Source organism: Diadema setosum, chromosome 22 (assembly GCF_964275005.1).
Source record: "Diadema setosum chromosome 22, eeDiaSeto1, whole genome shotgun sequence".
Lineage (NCBI taxonomy): Eukaryota > Metazoa > Echinodermata > Echinoidea > Diadematoida > Diadematidae > Diadema > Diadema setosum.
In genome coordinates this window covers 321,528-341,250 of record NC_092706.1, presented here as the reverse complement: position 1 = coordinate 341,250, position 19,723 = coordinate 321,528, and the positions used below count along the sequence as shown (strand labels likewise).

The following is a 19,723-nucleotide window of genomic DNA, read 5'->3' as shown; positions in this document are numbered from 1 at the left end:
ATGCCACCTATTGTGTAGGTGACTACTGAGAGGTAGATTTTGTCAAATCAAACAAGTTTTTAGTTTTAATAAATGAGGTAACAAAAATAGAAAAGGCCTAGGATTTTAAAGTATAGCACGTTTTTCAGGCATACTTGATGTTGAATCGAACCACGTATGCAAATCAGATAAAGCGATGTCACAGTACCTTATATGTCTCCAAGTGACTGTCCCAGAAATCTTCACCAAATTAGGTTTTTGAAGTTATCTTTACCACGAAATATTAGTATTACATTCGAATAATGAGTAACAATGACTCTTCGTCCCCGCCGAACGAGTTCGAGCAGGGGACTATGAAACGGGCTCCGTACGTGTGTGTGTCTGTGTGTCCGTCCGTCCGTGCGTCCGTCCGTGTGTGATCAAAATGTTCAATTTGCTACTTCTCTGTCATTTATGAGCCAATTTTAATTCTGTTTGCTTTATATGATATCACTACATGGGAGCTTTAAAACTTCTACACAGAATTTCAGTTGTGACCTTTGACCTTGACCTTTGACCTATATTGTACATTTTGCTACAAAATGATACTCCTTCGCCATTTCTAACCCGATTTCGATTCCGTTTGCTCTATGTGATGGCACTAGGTGAGGGCTTCAAAACTTCTACACAGAATTTTGACCTTTGACTTCTTTGACCTTTGACCTTGATTTTTGACCTGTATTGTACATTTTGCTACAAAATGCTACTCCTTCGCCATTTCTAACCCGATTTCGATTCCGTTTGCTTTATATGATGGCACTAGTTGAGGGCTTCAAAACTTCTACACAGAATTTGACCTTTGACTTCTTTGACCTTTGACCTTGATTTTTGACCTATATTGTGCATTTTGCTACAAAATGCTACTCCTTCGCTATTTCTAACCCGATTTCGATTCCGTTTATTTTATGTGATAGCACTAGGTGAGGGCTTCATTACTTCTACACAGAATTTTGACCTTGTCTTCTTTGACCTTTGACCTTGATTTTTGCCCTATATTGTACATTGGCTACAAAATGCTACTCCTTTGCCATTTCTAACCCAATTTCGATTCCATTTGCTTTATGTGATGGCACTAGGTGAGGGCTTCAAAACTTCTACACAGAATTTTGACCTTTGACTTCTTTGACCTTTGACCTTGATTTTTACCTATATTGCACATTTTGTTATAAAATGCTACTTCTGGCGGGGACATATATTACGCACCACGTAATTTCTACATTTCCTTGTTGGTGTAAGGGCTTGTGGTAGATGTTGAGTTAATCATCAAAAGTTTGACTTTGAGAGACTCACATATTCATGGACAAGAAATGGGATGTGCTGACATTGTATAATTTACATCAAGTTCGCGAGCAATGCCAATGTTTGGTTAAAATCTGTTGAAAGTTGAAAGTTTTAACACTTTCTCGGTTATATATCGCACTCGGATAAAACTTGTAGGACAAAAGAAACAAAGAGCCTTCTGCTGAAGTGCATATCCGGAAAAAATAACAGCGGAAGCTTTGTCTTTTGAACTATAAGTCCAATGACAAGAGCTATTCATTTGAAGTATACATCAAATTCTAGGGTTGTTGTTTATCTTTTAATGGCAGGTGGAACAGTTCATTACATGCTGTATGAAGGTAAAAAAAAAAAAATGATAGATAGGTTACACTTCCTGTTAATTTCCTTTGTTTAGCTTGCGGGACATCCTTAATCTCCAGGCTACTCTAACAGAACGTGACCTCATAACACTTCCGTTTAATGTACACCCACTCCGCCATTTTTTTTTTAAGCCATGGCAAGACGACTGCATGATCACGTGTCTCAAGGACATGAGATAAAGAATTATAATACAAGAATAGATAGACTGAAATACAAGACACACACACAGACAGACTATGATAGACTTCGTGATTTAATTTCACTACCACATTAATGTGCACTGCATTGTCATTGGTTAAAAAGAAATCAGTCAAACAACCGTTTCATGATTTCAGTTTGTTATAAACAAACGCATTGTACTGTGAGGTACCAAACTTTTGGAGAATCAGAAGCTCTAAACGGCGTCATCCCACGAGATCGACACCCTCGAGTCATACAACCCACGAGTTCGACATTGAAAAAAAAAAGTCCGTAAGTCAAACATCCCCTGAGTTCGACGCTAAGCAAATAAGGCTCATGGGTTTGATACTAGGTTAAAAACAGCCCACGAGTTCGACATTACCATACGGGACTTACTAGCCGTATAGTGGGCTTTGTTTGCTTAGTGTTGAGCTCATGGGCTGTATGACTCTTGGGCTGCATGAGTCCTGGATGTCGAACCCGTGACGTGCACCCCCTTAAAACGCTGTTAGTAGAAACTAATCGCTCTTTTAAAATTAATTGTATTAAGATGAAACCATTTTACTCAAAATAAACAAGGCTTGGCGATTTATTGGCATTGTCTATATGATGAGAAATTCTGAAAGAAGAATCTCGAATCACAGCAGAGTGCACAGGGAAGCGTGAATCTTCTATTTTGGAAAGTCATTATAATTACCGCCTATCATGATCGATGTGTTTCTGAGTTTGATACCATATGAAAACAACAACGCCCACCTACAGCTGACACCAACGGCAGCATTAACAGTGTTGAAATGGCACGTACACCGGACGTGAACTACTGCCTTCTATAGTGAGGATACACTTTTCACTGAACGATACTTTTGTACAGTAGGGTCGGCAACTTGCCTAGTAACTGACACTCAATGGCTTTCAGATTGTACAGGAATTACCTTCAACCAGTAATTAAAGCGCCTTGATTGAAGGCTGAATATAAACGTTCTTCAAAGTCTGTTTTATGATTTAGTTGGGTTTGTTTTTCATTACATTCTAATAGCGGATAAATTTTATGGTGCAATTCTATTACGTAATACTCGTATAAGTCTTCAGAGGTTAGCATTTCCCAGGTGTTTAAGGCAGTGAAGTCACATAATGAAATTCAAAGTAGGTAAAAATTCCAGGCAGTCCCAGTTGGCTATAAATACCCGTGTCAGTGAGCAGTAAGCATCTTTTTCAAGTGTGACGGCAGTGAATTATACCAGGGAGGTGAGACACCTCCCTGATTATACACCTCAAACTCCAATGTCTAGTGATCAGGAAGACGACGCTACCTCTCAGCCCCCATCCCCGCGGGGAGATCAGGGCATGGAAGGCCGCCTTGAAGCTCAACTAGAGAGACCGAGATACTCTCCCGCTTCATGGATAGGGCGGCGGCACACCGTGGTAATGACAAACGGCATGCGAGCCATGCCAGCTGGTGCAGGAGAGCTTCTCCTCCCGGCGATTAGTCCGGACATGCGAGCCATGTCCGCGGGGACAGGGGCGCTGCCCCGCCCATCGAAGACTTCAGCGAGCTAGCCATCCCCATCGGCAGCTCAACAGACGACGATATTCTTATGTCAGCCTCCTTCCTGGCAAAACTGATTGCGTTGCCCTGTATGGGTGGCCTTGACTCTGCCCTTGTGGTTATGGTCATTTTGACAACCGAATTGATCCGGATGCCATGTCCTTACAGCCAAACTCTTTCAAAGCCTGGTACCAAATTTGATTTTAACTTAAATTCTGATCTCATTTGGGCCAAATTTAAAAATTGGCTGATTTGCTAATGAAGGCAGTCACACTGCCCATATCAGAAGGCAAGTGCTCTATAAAATCGCGAAGCAAATGCTCAATTGCCATCGAATGCCCAAGCAGTTCTCACACCAAAAATCGAGAGCAAAATTTGGGCGATCCTCCTTCACGAGGCCTTGGGTCTTGTGAGCTCTCAACTTCTACAACAAAATGTAGTGAAGGGACTTCTACCACAATTCTCAGTTCTGCTGAGTTAGAAAGATACATGTAAATTGTGATAGTATGTGTATATTTTATATATTAGTATCTCAGTTACGAACAATGTCATAATACGAGTCAGATAAGACACAAGACCATAAATCACGTTACGTTGTGCATTGGAAAATGGCGACACATTATTCGGCCACTCGTTTAGGAGATTCGGTCCACCAAACTGATGAATTTAAACTCTAATATCAACCCAAAATGCAATGGACTTGCCTCTAATTATTGCTGCAATATTACTATGCCGAGTATGAACTGGTTAATGTCTAATTCTTCCTTCAAATGTACATGAATATTAAGGAACATGATTAGGATTATGTCTTGATTGGAAAATCGGTACAAGAGGTCCATCGTATTTGATTAATTTGTCTGTGCGCTATCATGCTTAATCCTGCTCCAGTTAAAGCACGCAAGGTATCAAAATGATATCATACTCAAAACCTATGCCTTGCACCTTATACTAGTAGGTTCTCAAGCAAACTCTGCTCGAGTTCTTCTCTTGTTTGCGACAAAGTGTGTCACCATCGATAGACATTCTCTATGCATGAGGAGTCATGACCAAAGTTTCAACCTTGTTGTGAAAACTGTCCATCATCCTTCTTGCCCTCTTGCCCTCACTCATGCCACTAGACTGACTTCTGTACGGAACTTTGAACATGCTAACCTCTGAAGACTTATACGAGTATTACGTAATAGAATTCCTAAATTATACAAGTAATAAGAAGTATAATTAGAATTCTATTAGTAATAATGAAGTATAAGTCGAAGAGGTTCCCACCCAGCATCTCATTTGATCGATACTCTTCAGTTCTGAACCCTCCCTTTACAACACTGTACAGAAGTCAAAACTGGTGGGCCCTTATACTGTATGCTGATGTTCTGCTTAAAGGTCCAGTTTACCTTTGGGAGCAGTGATTTCAAAAATGTTCAAGATATCACATTTGATGCATATGTGTAGGTCTGTTGTATCATAAAACATCCTACCATATTAAATATTTGCAATAAAACCTAAAATATAAGGAGATATCAGGGTTTTTCTCAGTAAACCGTAACTGTATACGGTTTAGTCTGGAAACATTTTCATTATAACTATTGTTCACATTTTGTGTATTTAACAACACTTAACATCGATTATACGGATTCAAATTTTGACAGTGGTTGTTTCTATTCCTAACTCACATTTTAGAACTATCTTAAAGCACTAATGCTTTCATCTGCAAATGGTAAACTATTTAATTGCTTGACTTGAGATGTCTATACGTATAAGAATGCTCCGTGCCTTTGGAACAGCAATGATTGTGCTTTATTTATTGCTTGTCTGTATGATGAGAAGGACCAGTGAGCTAATTGTCTGCATTGCACCCAATACTGCATGGTGTTGCTGGTCTGTCTATTTAAAGCCGTATTCTCTTTGAAAAGATGCTTACTGCTCACTGACACGGGTATTTATAGCCAACTGGGACTGCCTGGAATTTTTACCTACTTTGAATTTCATTATGTGACTTCACTGCCTTAAACACCTGGGAAATGCTAACCTCTTCGACTTATACTTCATTATTACTAATAGAATTCTAATTATACTTCTTATTACTTGTATAATTTAGGAATTATTACAATATGCCTACATTTTTTTTTTGGTTTTATCTATGTTTTAATGATCTTTATGCTTTTATGCTTTTATATACATGGACCAGCCTATATATAGAGATTTGTGAGGTAACGAAATATACTGTAATCACTGAGTGAAAGTTTAATTACACGCAGATAACAATGGCTCATCCATTTCAGACCACTTCCCCCCCCCCCCTTTTTCAGTCGTGCTTGGGCGCTTACAATATTTTTTGTTTGCTTATTTCCTTTTAATAACTGGAACCTGTTCCACTGAATCATTGCCTCTAAACTATGACCTTTCACTAAAAAGTGGGTCCCAATTACGCTTACTACTAATAAAACAAACTTGAACAATCATCACACATTAAAAATGAAAACAACGAATAAACGTACATTGTATGTATCATACCTTTTAATGTCTTGTAGCAAAGTCTTTATTGACGCATGCTTCACAAGCACTTAAGGGTTACAGTATGTTATTCTGAAGGTTCGTTATTCCGAAGGTTCGTCATTCCGGGGACTTGTTCGTCCGGAGATTCGTTATTCCGAAGATTCGTTATTTCGAAAGGTTGTCATTCCGAGGTTTCTTTTTTTCCGAAGGTTCGTCATTCCGAAGGTATACTGTATATTTCATTTTCGGTCTGCTGAACCTTCGAAATAACAAACAGCTCCTTACATGTAAAGTCTGTACTAATAATCAGGTATGGAATCCGCTCTCAATTTGCGTTTTGCTCGGTTGTATTGTAGCCAAACTGGAGATGACTCATTGAAGTATTGGATACTAACGAGAACAAACAAACAAACAAACAAAAAAGTGTAGAGAAGCGTGTGATATTCGTCCTTACGTGACGAAGGTCAAAACTGGAAATCCGCTGATAAGTTGAACGTGGTTGGAAAGAGAAAATGAATGTAATTAGAGCTGTACTTGAAGACTTGCCAGCTACCTATGAAGGGTGAAAGGGAAAGTGCCCGCACAATATTCGGTTACCGCGAGTACCTCTCTTCGGACGAAAACTCAATAATACCAGCAGTGATTTTAAGCATATTACTATGTATGTATGCATTCCCTAATGATTGAGAGATGTGAGTATAAGGTCTTGTTTATCCCATCATCAGCTATCCAAAACGTATTAGATACGGGTTTAATGTATAGATGCACTGATCTACAAACAGAGTACGAGCATAATAAATATAGTGACCCGGGTTTAAAACCAAAACTATCATCACTGATCATTCATTTTTTTTTTATGCGATTGTCGGGACTCGACATTTGTTCCTGCAGTAAATTGCTCCGGTCTTGTTTTCTCCAAGGACTTATTTAAGGGTTAGGGCTGTGATGGGGTTTAGGTTTAGTTTGATGTCAGGATTAGGGTTGAGGTTATGTTTGTGGGTAGAATTTATCTTTGGCTTTTGCTCACAGTGTTGCTCTATCATGATAGATCCTATAATTTTTGATTATTGCTATCATTCAATGCTTTTATGTAAATTCTTCATATTTTATTTGTATCTATTCTCTCAATTGTTGTTTTCGACAATTTGCTCAGTCAATTCCTTGATAATTTATAGTTATGATTCCTTGTAAGATATTGAATTTGGAACAATAAAAAAACACAAACAAACAAAGGAACTATTTATTATGTTTTATTTCGTTAGTTTGCTTTGTTTTTATCTGGCAGACGACTTTCTGGTCTGGTGTGGCAGGCGCCAACATTCCACAAGACGTCGCTCAGGTGACATCACAACACACGGTACTGGAGGAGACTCTACCTGGCTACATGGCGGGAAACCTCACGTGGTGCGGCTCGACAGACGACTCGAGTTCGATGGGACTCAACTTCACTGCCTGTCCTACGTGGAGGAGTTCTACTTGCCCTAATAACACCAAGGCTGCTTTCTGGGACAGCGCTTCCAAAAGAGTTAGTCCCGCGCATATGTATTTAGATAGATAGATGTAGATATATATATATATATATATATATATATATAGAGAGAGAGAGAGAGAGAGAGAGAGAGAGAGAGATAGACAGATAGATAGATAAATAAATAAATATAATGTATAGATAGGTATATAAATACATACATACATACATTGACAGAATGGAAAAAAAAAGCAAATAAAAAAATTATAAAGAATTTTATATATCTGAAAACATCGTGCAGCAAGGTAGCTTACGTCATGTTTACATAGCTTTCTTGGCATAAGTTTCTTGTTTTACTTATAGATAGAATCTCATCCATCATTAACCTATGATGATGATATCGGGTAGGTTGTGTCCTTCTCTCATATTCTGCAACACAGATTATGTGAGATCAGTTCAAACAAAGTGCCGCAATTATCTGTAATATATAAATATATTTATTCATTTTTATTTATTTACGTACTTATATTAAACTCTGGAATCGTATACTATATTCCCATGTCGAAGGAAGTAGCTTTGTGGTATCGCTGAAGAGTCCAGTAGAGGTGAGTGACGAACATATTATGACATTTGAATAGATAAATCAAACTGAATGTTCATTACTTTGATTTAATTGTGTTAATGTAATTACTATGTAGTTGGCCTGATATCATTTATACGGAATATTTCAACTCTGCATACATGTTTTTTTTTTTCATAGGAGACTGTTTTTGTCTTCTATACAATACTAACTTTATATGTGATCCTACTTGAATACTCACACAACTTTTAGTTTTTGCTGTGTGTGAAAAGTATTATTACTCTCAAACGAGTGTGTTCATTTGAGGATGATTACACTGCTTTGCTTGACAGGAAACAAACGTGTGGTGATTGATCGTTTCACCACGCAAGGATTTTATGATGTCTTGCACATAATGATTATTTTGCGGCGTATCAGGATGTATCCCCTCCCCTCCCCCCCCCCCCCTCCCGGACAATTACCCCGGTTAGTGATAAGGTTACGTTAGTGACAAGGTTACGTTTTAGGGTTAGAGTTTGCGTTAGGGTTAGGGTTAGGATTAGGGTCAGGGGAAGGGTTCGGGTAATAGGGGTTAATTGCCCAGACCCTTTTCCGGACACCGTTTCTGACAAGGAAATGATTTCGTACTGCTTGTCTGTCCTATTTCTTTATTTCGTTGATGCTTTGTTGTCGTTGTGATTATCATGGTGTATTCATTTCTTCTTTTTCTTCAGCTTGCAACTCAGGCAGAAGGACAAGTATTTGTTGTGTTGAATGCTCAACGAACTGGAGGGGCCTTCAACGGCGATAGGTAAATGCTGTACAAAGTTCATACAGTGCGCCCCGCGATCTTGTCGGTGACTCACGTTATGGTTCTAATGATACTGAGATAGATGATGTAGCCTATGCATGCCATCTACATAATCACCACGTGCCACATTAATGCAATACACTTAGTATTCGAAATCTACTGAACCTACTTGTTTGTCTGTTTGTTTTGATATTTTGAACATGCACAGCTGAGCAGCACATTACATTTTTCAGCATGAATGCACAAACATTGATTTAGCACATCAGCTGTCGGATTTACTGTTCATTTTCGTACGTTTCTCTTTCTGGCACACGTTTGGTTCTACTAGGTATGCCTAATTGTGACACGTTATAGAAGTGTATACTAGAAGAAGGTATACTTGTCGGTTGATTTGTTTGTTTGTGTTCAATTGATCATTATTGGTATGTCTCGTACAATACCATATAAGTTTTCATGAATTTCATCTATGTAAGTGTGGTGATATATCTGTATTATATTACGATATCAATGATGTGGTGGTTATCCGCAGTTGGTACACTCGATGTGCTATTTTCCCAACACTGTAATAAAGTGACGCATTTCTTTCATTGTCATCTCATTTGTGTGATGTAGCGTGTTCGCAAGGATTGAGGCTCCAAACCTTAATGTTGATAAAGTGACGAACATCATGATCTACCTCATCCCGGACTTCACGCTGCCAATTCCAAACAACCAGTAAGTCATTGGCTATCTGCTAACTTGGAGCATCTAATACTAGGAGGTCAACAGTCACATTGATGTGGTGCAATTAAAGCATCCTATTTCAAATATAAATTGTCATTCGTATTATTCATTGAGCATAGTGTGTGGAGATACGCTGCAACATTCCTGTAATATGTTTAGATTTAATAGCATTACAGTTGTTATTATCATTATTGTTATTATTATCACTATTCGTTTTATTTATTTATTTTTTTTTTGGTGGGAAAAATCTATGACTTTTGATCACCGACAGCTATTTGAGAAATAAGAGAAGACACAAACATATTTCAGTACCATGATGGCTGAGGGGTACAATCGATATGAACTTATATGAAGTAATCAATGAAATTATATCATTTTGTGTCTTAAGTTTGTGTATTACTCACGGATCGTTTCACACTTTATGTCACCATCAGATATCGAGAAACGTGTTTAAATGGTTCTGTGCTCACCTTACGTGAACATCTCACATCGATGAATTTTAACCAAACCTGTGAAGAAGACCCGACGTAAGTATTCATGTCATCCCAGCTTCGTAAGAGAGGATCCTTTTCTTTTTGTCACTCCAATCCAAAAATATCACTCCATGAAAGTTACATTTTGATGCCATGACACTTTTCATAGTATACACAAGGTGATTTAGTAGATAAATCTATGCTAAACCTACAATGAAAGGTGTTCGTATTAATTGTTGATAGAAATTTATCTCATTCCGCAGTTGACATTTTGCTCTTGTTTCTACAGGGGTCTTGTTTTAGACTTGACAGAAATTGAAAGAAAGTTGAACATGGTGGACTTACAATAGTCCGAACTAAATGCGGAAGTGTCGTCTTCTACTAGTGCGTGCAGTTTTAGGGAATGTGTGCCCGAAAAGGGGGGGGGGGGGGGGGGTCATTCAGTTGCATTAAAGTAATCACTGACTTAGTGACAAGTCCTTCTCACTGTAATAATAATGTAAACGCAGAAGTACCAGTGACGCGCTAGGATTTTGTTCTGCTTTTTTAAAGGGCGTCTGCAGTTATCAATTTGCTGCCCTCAACGTTTGCTGGTAGTAACCCGTTGTAGAATCACCTCAACGCTTTCAGATCACACGCACCTATAGTACAGTAGATAGTTCTTTGTAGCGACTCGCATTGAAAATAAACCTGATGGCGAGAATATGTGTCATCGTATATACGATTATGATTTCATCAGCACTCCTGTAACTCTTCAAGGAAGATGATTCAATGATCATACTCGCCTATACATCTGAAGTATATCTAGTGGCGTTTTTTTTTTTTTTTTATGCCTCCGCAACGAAGTGGCCAGAGGCATTATGTTTTCGGGTCGTCCGTCCGTCCGTCCGTACGTACGTCCGTCCGTACGTCCGTCCGTCCCGTTTTGTTTTTGTCGATATCTCAAGAACCGTGTGGTGGTTTTACATCAAACTTGGTATGAGGGTATATCCTTGGGGGATAATACTTTGTGTGGATTTTAGGGTCACAGGGTCAAAGGTCAAAGGTTATTATGTGAAAAAAATTGAAATTTCATGTTTTTCTCCATATCTCGCAAATGGTTCAAGGTATCTTCATGGAACTTAGTATATATGCTTGTACCGATGGGCAGTGATTATTTAGAGAAGTTGAGGGTCATGGGTCAAAGGTCGGGGGGTCAAAGGTCAAGTTCAACTTCTCAAAATATCACTACTTTCCTTATATTTATGCAATGAATGAAGGTTTTTTTTTTAACTTGATATATACATGTATTACCCAATATATATTCTGTGGGAGGTTTCTTGCCAAAAGGTCAAAGGTCAAAAGATCAAAGGTCAAGTGAAAGTGCTGAATTGCACTTTTTCCTCCATATCGCAAAAGTAACTCAAGGTATCATCATAAAACTTACATATTTATGCATGTTCAACCTACCAGTGATTCTCTTTGGAACTGTGAGGTCAAAGGTCAAAGGCCGGGTTTAGATAATGCTATTTTCCCATTTGATACTGAAATTATACTTTTTCTCAATACCTTGAAAAATTACTCAATGCATAAACTTATAAAAGGGTCAAAAGTCAAGTAAAAATCATCAGTTCCCCAAATACCTGCACTCTGACATTTTAATCATTCATCCAATTGAACTTAGTTCTAGGAAAGTGAACATTCAGCACATTTTTGTCAAACCTGTCATTTTAATATTTTGCAAATAATATTGTTTGAAACTGTCATCACACATTGTCAAGACATTGTACTATAGACCTATTAGGAGAACCATGCATTATGGCGGAGGCATATCAGTCGCCGTAGCGATATATCTAGTTTCTTTTATTATTTTAGACCAACACCGAGTAGTTGCTTTTGGTTAAGAATACAACTCGTCTGCAAAATAAAATATTAAGTACAGTATTTGAAGAGCTTGCTTCCAAAAGGCGCTAGCAAGCTCTTCGTTTATTTATTTTTTTTTCGATGCTCCAGGATACTTCCAGCTCCCATTAAATGTAAAGGTCTCACGCTAGTAGGCCTCTCAGCGAGTATCCCGTTTTCGGAGATGTAATAATGAATCATGCAAATTTTGTATAAGACAATCCCTTTTCTGTTTAGAATTAGTACCAATGAACATGATGAAACAGAGGTGTAATCAAAACACATGATCAAATAAGAACAACTGCATATACATGCTCCATTTATAGATCAAACTTGACATGCTGAATAAGGAAACCAGACCTTCCCATTTTCCCTATGTATGTTAGGACCCACGTGAAATCATTCAGGAGCAGTTTAATTAATCATTTCAGCGTGCTTTACACAATTTTTTGCGTTGAGTGTACTCAGTGACATCAGCAGAACAGTTCCCTTGTTGTTATCACAGTTTGCGTACTATTGGGCATAAGTTGTACCGAGAGTTTGTGTATCATTTGTGAATAGCAAAAATATGTGGCAAGTATTAAGGCCTAGGAAGGAATGTTAAGGTAATATCAGTTATTTCAGCTCTCTTTAAAGTTCATAAATTATTATCTGCATTTTGTTAACAATTTAAATGATGTACTGATTGTACAGACCTCACGCTTCTTGATGTAACACTTTTGATCATTCATTCATTTTACATATTAAAAAACTAGGTACGTACGGGTATTGAGTGGAATATTTCACTGTCTATTGATTTCTTTTCTACAGTACCATCATGTGGTTACAGTGTGCCCGTTACCCATCCAGCCCGTATTGTGGTCCATACAGCGGAGGATCATTACTTAAACCCTTACACATGGCGTTTTTCGTTCTACAGGTGACGCTAGTGGTGGTGTTGAGTGGTTGGAAAACATCTTAGTGTGTAAGACCTATTAGATAGGTTCCTCCATTTGAAATTGCCATGTTTTGCCTTAATTCACTCATTATGTATATGGGCAGAAAACATATAGTAGCAAAGGACTACAATTTTAACCTTTTTTATCCGTTCGATGACATGACTTAATCTCAGGTTGGTTTTAATCAAAAGTGTATATTTTGTACATTGTCCAAACGAGGAAACCAATCTTCTGTTTCTTTGGAAACGTTCCATGGTAAAACGGGGTACTACTGTGATGTATTATTATTTTCTTAAAAGCCCAAGTCGCGCTGTACAGTATGCATGGTGTGTATATTTGGTATGGTGCACCAGCGTATGCATGCGTGTGAGCATGTGTTCGTAAGTCAGGCGCCACACTGTCCCAAAATTGGACACATGATAAAGGAAAACATAGTGTTCATATTCGGCTCCGATCGTATAAACATCGAGCCATTCATGAGGGCATCTTAAGCTATTTGTATTATCGCTGGAGGAGTTTTCAGTTTTCGGCTGCAACTTCCTGATCATTAGTAAATTCTAAGCCAAAGATTTGCCCGAAGAGCTTGCTAAAGTTCATTATTCGTATTGCTATCTTGTGTCAATTTAGGACAGTGTGTCGCCACCTGTTAAGATTCAAGACAACTTTTCAATTGAAACTTATTGCTATGAATCATTCATGTTTCCTATCATTCCATTTTATTACATTCCTCTCTGTCAACTCGAAACAGTATAATTATTCACGTTGTTTCCTGAGGCATACATTGTGTGATACGTGATAGATACTTGACACTGTTTAAGGTTCAAAGTCGGGTTAAGACCTCTGCTTATACTGAAATAAGGAGCAAATTGTGTTTTCGTTTCCCGTCACGTCACATTATGTCTGAGAGATTGAAGCTGTATAGACTCTATTTTGAAGCTCATTGTAATTAAAATCTAGTGACGGAAACAGTAAAAAAAAACAAACAAACACAAAAAACGGCAAATCGGGCTTCAGAAAGTTATCGAGTTGTTAGGTCTTGTAGGTTACATCAATACTCATTTCACAAGACATCAATGGCGACAGCAAATATGCAAATTCATTTAATGTCATTATTTCATTCATCATTTATTCATTCATTCATCCATTCATTTATCGTTCATTCATTCATTCATTCATTCATTCATCATTCATTCATTCATTCATTCATTCATTCAATCCATTCATTCATTCACTCAATCCATTCATTCATTCATTCATTCATTCATTCATTCATTCATTCATATAGTTTATATATTCTTTTATGCATGCGTTCATTCATTCATTTATTCATTTTATTTCCACACGGGCACTTACTTCACACGTCCAGTGAAACTCAGTGCTCTGTATAAGAGACTCTATGTTTACTCATCCAAAGTCACACAGAAAATCACCTGGGATCGCCTATTACCATCTTTTTTCAACAAGAAAGATATATAATGTGTGTATACTTATGTCAGTTCCTACCAGTGACAAGGGTCTAGCGTCAAAAGATATAAAAGAAATTCAAATTTGCGATGTCTTTGTGTTTGCCAATTACTTCGTTTCACTCTATAACTTCTTCGACAAAGTACACGTATCTCTAGATTTGTATGGCAACAGAAAGAAACCGCAAGAACATACTGTACACGATATAAGTACAGTAAGAATAACGATAATATTGACCAAACAGGCTCTTCGTTCCACCGCACGTTGAAAGATGTCTTGATACTCTCTCGGCGTACCTATGTTCAAAGTTGCAGTGGAAGCTCAGACTATGATCAAGCTTACTGAAGTCTTCTCAATTTAAAAGATAAGATTATCAAATAAATGAGAGTGAAAATATCATCAGAATCAAACAAAAAAGAACTATGTTGCAAATGAGATACCACTCTCGATTCTGTATGAATTAAAAAAATTGAAAAAGAAAAGAAATCTCAACCTCGGCATGAATCTACTTCACATCTGTATTCAATACACATGTGAAGTGTGATGTAAGAATCATAATTTCTAAACTACAAAATGCTAAGCTTCCAAATTTTTGCCAAAATGGCATCATCAGCTCAGACAATTGTCAAGTGTGATCACCGTCTCGTGGAGATTTGAGAAATATCAAACTTCAAATAATTGATTGGGTCATATAGATGACGAGTTGTGAATTTCATTTAGCAATGTTGAAATAGATGGTTGTACACGTGTAAATGGTACTATTGTGTAGACACGTAGATAGCTTCTTAGAGAATGTTTCTGCATAAAATGCAGATGTTGTCATAGAGAGAATATGAATAAAATCGGTTCTTTGCTCCAAAGCATATACTTGGACGTCTTCATGTTTGTTTGTTTTCACAAAATCATTCCCCTCTCCATATTCATTGAATTCTAAGGTGTTGCATATTCATTATAGATACTTTTATTGGATTGTGGAATCATTGAAAAACTTGGAGATCACTGACACGCAGTATTACCAAACATTGTATATATATATATATATATATATATATATATATATATATATATATATATATATATATACATACATATATATGTATATATATATATATATATATATATATATATATATACGTATATACGTATATACATTCATATATATATATATGCATATTTCTCAGGTTTTCTCTCTGATCTAATCGGAAACATGATTATTGATTCTATTTCTAGATTAGATGTATGAATGAATATTGAAAAGAAGAAAAATAAATAAGGAATCTTCAAGGTTGCACAACATACACAATCGAAGCTTGCGTTTATTTGTTACCAATGAATCATTTTATTGCATGACAACGAGAAACATAGCTTCATCACTGAAAAAAGGACGAGTATGAGGTGTAAGCCCCGCTTACAACATTGCAAACAGAACTGCCTAATTAAGAAATAAAAGAGAGAATAAAAATCATGCCATTATGATCGGAAGTATAATAACAACAAAACATATTTTCTTTGAATACAATTATATTGCATGCATCACACGTGCCTTACAGATTATCACTTGTCACTTCGCTGACTTAAACACGCTCAGGTTTTCTTACGATAAGATAGTGAGTCCTTCACCGTAGTCGAAGAATGACACCGTGCTGTTCTCGCACCATTGTAGGCTAATTAATGCCTGTTGTTATGAGGTAATTGTCTATAATGTCTTTTTTTTTTTTGGAAGTAAGAGTAGATGCTTAATCATTTCTATGTTGTTGTTGTTGTTTTTTCTTTTCCATTTACGCAGTGTAAGATAAATACACCGTTTTTCGGGCCTCGATATTAAACTCTCATGTAACAATCAAAGCATATAAATGAGTACATGGACACATTAGAATGTTTTCAGACATCACCGTGGTAAACCCGTTCTTTTTTAAATCCTGATATAGAACACTGACTGCAAGAATATATCCAAATATCGTTTAACAAGTTTTCAATAAGAAATGTCAAAAATGCACGTTAAACTTTTTTCCACCTAAAATGTGTGGTCCCTTCTTAAAAAAGGGTGTCTTAAAATACAATATTTCAAGCGACATTACATAATTTTTACAAAATACATGCTTAAACATTTGTAATATACAACAATCCTTTGTTCACATGGACTCATAAAGTGATAAAAAAGCGAAGAGCACTAGAGCATTGCAATATCTTAATAACCATGGCTGAGTCCATTATATAATTCAGTTTTACATTAAAAATTCCATCGCATAGATTTTTAGTATCTAACATAGATGGCTGCAACGGACGAGACACAAACAAGTTGCTTTTAGAGATTAATGCTGTTGAATTTCTATCTTCTTTCTCCTTCTTTTTTTTTTCTTTGAAAATATTTCTGTCCTGAAAATAGCTTCTTAACATTACAATGTCATCCATTATTACAATTTAAATAAGTATAGTGTACCAATTTGTGCTGATCTATGTGATGAGAATGCCAATCTGCACATCTGTGCATCCATGTACACTCGTTTTTCTTACCTACGAACACATTCCATCTCTAGAAAATATGCGAGTGCACATTTTTTTATAAGTCTTCAGTCTTATTTCGTAAGGTGACGTTGGACACGATGAGAGAATGAAACACATATGGGACTATGGTACAGACATGGCAGTTATCAATACATTACATCGAAACATTCCAGTATGAACGGATTCATTGAGACAAGGCAGTCGACGAGCGCTTCATTGTAATTTCGCACGCTTCTGTTTGTAAAATGCTACACAATTCAAAAGTAGAATACTTCGTCGCAAGTTATTAAATGCAAAATGTTGAAAAGACTACGGGAAGTACATTGTACATGAAGTATTTGAAAGTCCGAGTTTTAAAGAATGAAAGACTTGATTTGACTCGTCTCCAGACACACACGACTAATTTGTCTTAAATAAGAGAGACTATATTGATCCGCATCATAGAATGAAAGATTTATGAAAGACACACATCATTCAAATGATATGCACTCAAAAAGTGCTAAATTCTTATTCAATATATATAAAAATAAACATAAGCTTGCATAGTACAAAAAACTCGCATAGAATATATCTTCATTTAGAGCTACACACATGTTTCTAACGTTAAAAAACAAAATAGGATGTTACATATCCATTCGCAACTTACTGAAAACAAAAACGAATTTACTTCTTCTACCCAGCATATCAGTCACATGTGTGCGTTAACCTTGTGTGTGTCACTACCTTGCTTGATCATTGGATTATCTCGTTTTTCCCCGTGTTCTTTCACTGGGCAATATATCTAATTTGTACAAATTAACATTTCAGCCTCGATATTGCGTCAAATTAGTATTTTTTTTTTACCTATGATATCTTCTCTCAAAGCATACAACACACAGATAGTGTCAGAATTGTCTTACTGAAAAAAAAAATGGAATATTCATAGCAGGAATGAGGATGATGAAAAATCCTTTAAATCCTCTTTAAAACGAACTTACAATCCCTCCTTGATACAATAAATTCTATATCGTTAGATATTGTCCAATGTCTGAAGGCGTATTCAGTTTATCATCCTCTTTGTTCCCTATCAATTCTTACAAAGAAGAGCGATAATAGAGAATAATTCAATATTCTTAACATCTATATTGACTTGCTCCTGACTTTTAAACTATCGATGTTTTCGTCGAGATACTAACAGGTGGCTTTGCTCAATGTTATCTTGATGACGGATGTTAAAGTTGGTCAGTAGAAGCTGGTACTGCAATCCTTGCAGTTGATAATCGGCATTCATCCATTAGAATCGAGTGTCCACATCCATGTCAGCCTGAACACCAAAGCTTGTAGTGCCGCTTGGGAGTTCGATGCCCTCTTCGGGATTTGCCTCAACGTCTTTGTTCGTTTTGGACGCGGCGCGTCTAAAGAGTGAAAACATGGAGTGAAAACAATGTTTTAGTAAGGAATTGTGAACTAGTGTGTGTCCCGACTGAAATGCTATAGTCTACAGGACTGTCGGAGTGGTCATAAAGTTGAGAAGAAATGTAAATGAATCTCATAGCTACATACACACGGATGTCTCAGCGCAATCAAATCAAACGTCGTAAACAAAGATAGAAAGATAGAGAAAGAATAGGAATGAAAGGTCCGAGTTTGAGGCACAATATATTCAGGACGTTGTCTCCTTTGAACATGCAAACAACAAGTCATGAAAAACAAAGTATAAGAATATAAGGGTTTTATGAGATGATGCTAGTAAGCTAATAATCTTTACTGTTTTTGTTAGTCAGCAACAATGATGATGGAAGCAAAATCCATGCAATTACGATGTTAATTTTGTTGGATGTGGATGGACATAATATTTTGTAAGGTATTAATGTCCGGTCGCAAAGGACGATTCGGCATCCCGTCTTGAATACCCAGTGAATGACTTTATTCTTCTAGCAAGTCTTGTATAATACTTACGCCTGACAGTTTTCCCTTTTTGAAGTGAGGATTATTGTTAAGGTGGTTAAACTGTAAAATACCTTTTTTCCCTCTTTCGCGACTTCATTATACGGTACGAGAGAAAGTCGTGTGCTATTCCTTGTTTGTTTGTTTGTTTTTTTCATTGTAACAAAGTTAGTTTTAAATGTTGCTGTAAAGAAAGAAACTTGAAAGTTGTCTACAAGATATTTTTCTCGTAAGGTTATAATATGGAGCAACTAGCATCAAGCCATGGGTTGATATTGGGGGAAGCATTATGCCCCTGTAGTCCCTGTTATACATTTTGAGATAAAAACTAATGGGTAACGAGAATGAGAAAACAGATTCATGTTAGTGCTCTTTTATGTTGTATTTCTTTATTAGGCAAAGTCATGAATGATTAACACTTGAGAGTTTCTGCACAACTTACACTACTACTTGTTGCTATGTAAAGTTTTCCCTATACATAACTCACTTGTCTAATTCTTTTTTCTCATTCTAAAGGGCATAAAGCTACTTTCATTCAAATATTCTGAGCCTTTCAAACTTACTGTGATTACTTCAGTTTGATTTATTCGTGTGGTGTTTTTTTATCAGTAGTGCTAATAATGACAATTTTAAAGTCTGTGTGAGGCAGGTTGATTATGTCATTTTATAGATATATACTTTTAATAATCTATAGTGAATAAATCATCAACCAGTCTGGTAGCAAACTGTAACTGCGTTTGATTTAAAATCATATTTTAAATATTACGTTAAATATCATTCACATCACATTCAAAACAGATTTTATCGAAAAATACAACACTTAGTCAAGTAGGACACCTACATTTGTACATAGGCCTAATCTACTCTGTCAGCCCCTTGTATTTCATGTAATAAACAAATTACGATATTTCAGTAGACATACTTTTTTTTTCTTAAACTAAAACGTATCTAGATTATCGTTTTCGAAAAGGACACTGTCCTCAACAATATTTCGTGGACATGTTCCAAAATAAGCATGATAATAAAAATAAAGCGAAGTAGAATAAACATTTTAACAAAGTTAAGCTTTCTGTGTAAAGATCTTTACTTTCGTTACCTCC

General features: G+C 36.6%; 2 protein-coding genes across 2 annotated transcripts in view; one reads left to right on the top strand and one right to left on the bottom strand.

Moving 5' to 3' along the window:
• LOC140245316 (ADP-ribosyl cyclase/cyclic ADP-ribose hydrolase 1-like) overlaps positions 1-13,701 on the top strand; it is a 31,958-nt gene extending 18,257 nt beyond the window's left edge. Inside the window, exons 4-8 of the mRNA XM_072324899.1 lie at positions 7,161-7,400; positions 8,637-8,713; positions 9,326-9,427; positions 9,871-9,963; positions 12,601-13,701. Coding sequence (XP_072181000.1) covers positions 7,161-7,400; positions 8,637-8,713; positions 9,326-9,427; positions 9,871-9,963; positions 12,601-12,751 — 663 coding nt within the window. The 3' untranslated portion in view covers positions 12,752-13,701. The remainder of the gene's footprint in view (positions 1-7,160; positions 7,401-8,636; positions 8,714-9,325; positions 9,428-9,870; positions 9,964-12,600) is intronic.
• A 4,161-nt stretch (positions 13,702-17,862) lies between these two features.
• Positions 17,863-19,723, bottom strand: part of LOC140245525 (electroneutral sodium bicarbonate exchanger 1-like) — a 29,783-nt gene continuing 27,922 nt past the window's right edge. Inside the window, exon 23 of the mRNA XM_072325089.1 lies at positions 17,863-18,091. Coding sequence (XP_072181190.1) covers positions 17,971-18,091 — 121 coding nt within the window. The 3' untranslated portion in view covers positions 17,863-17,970. The remainder of the gene's footprint in view (positions 18,092-19,723) is intronic.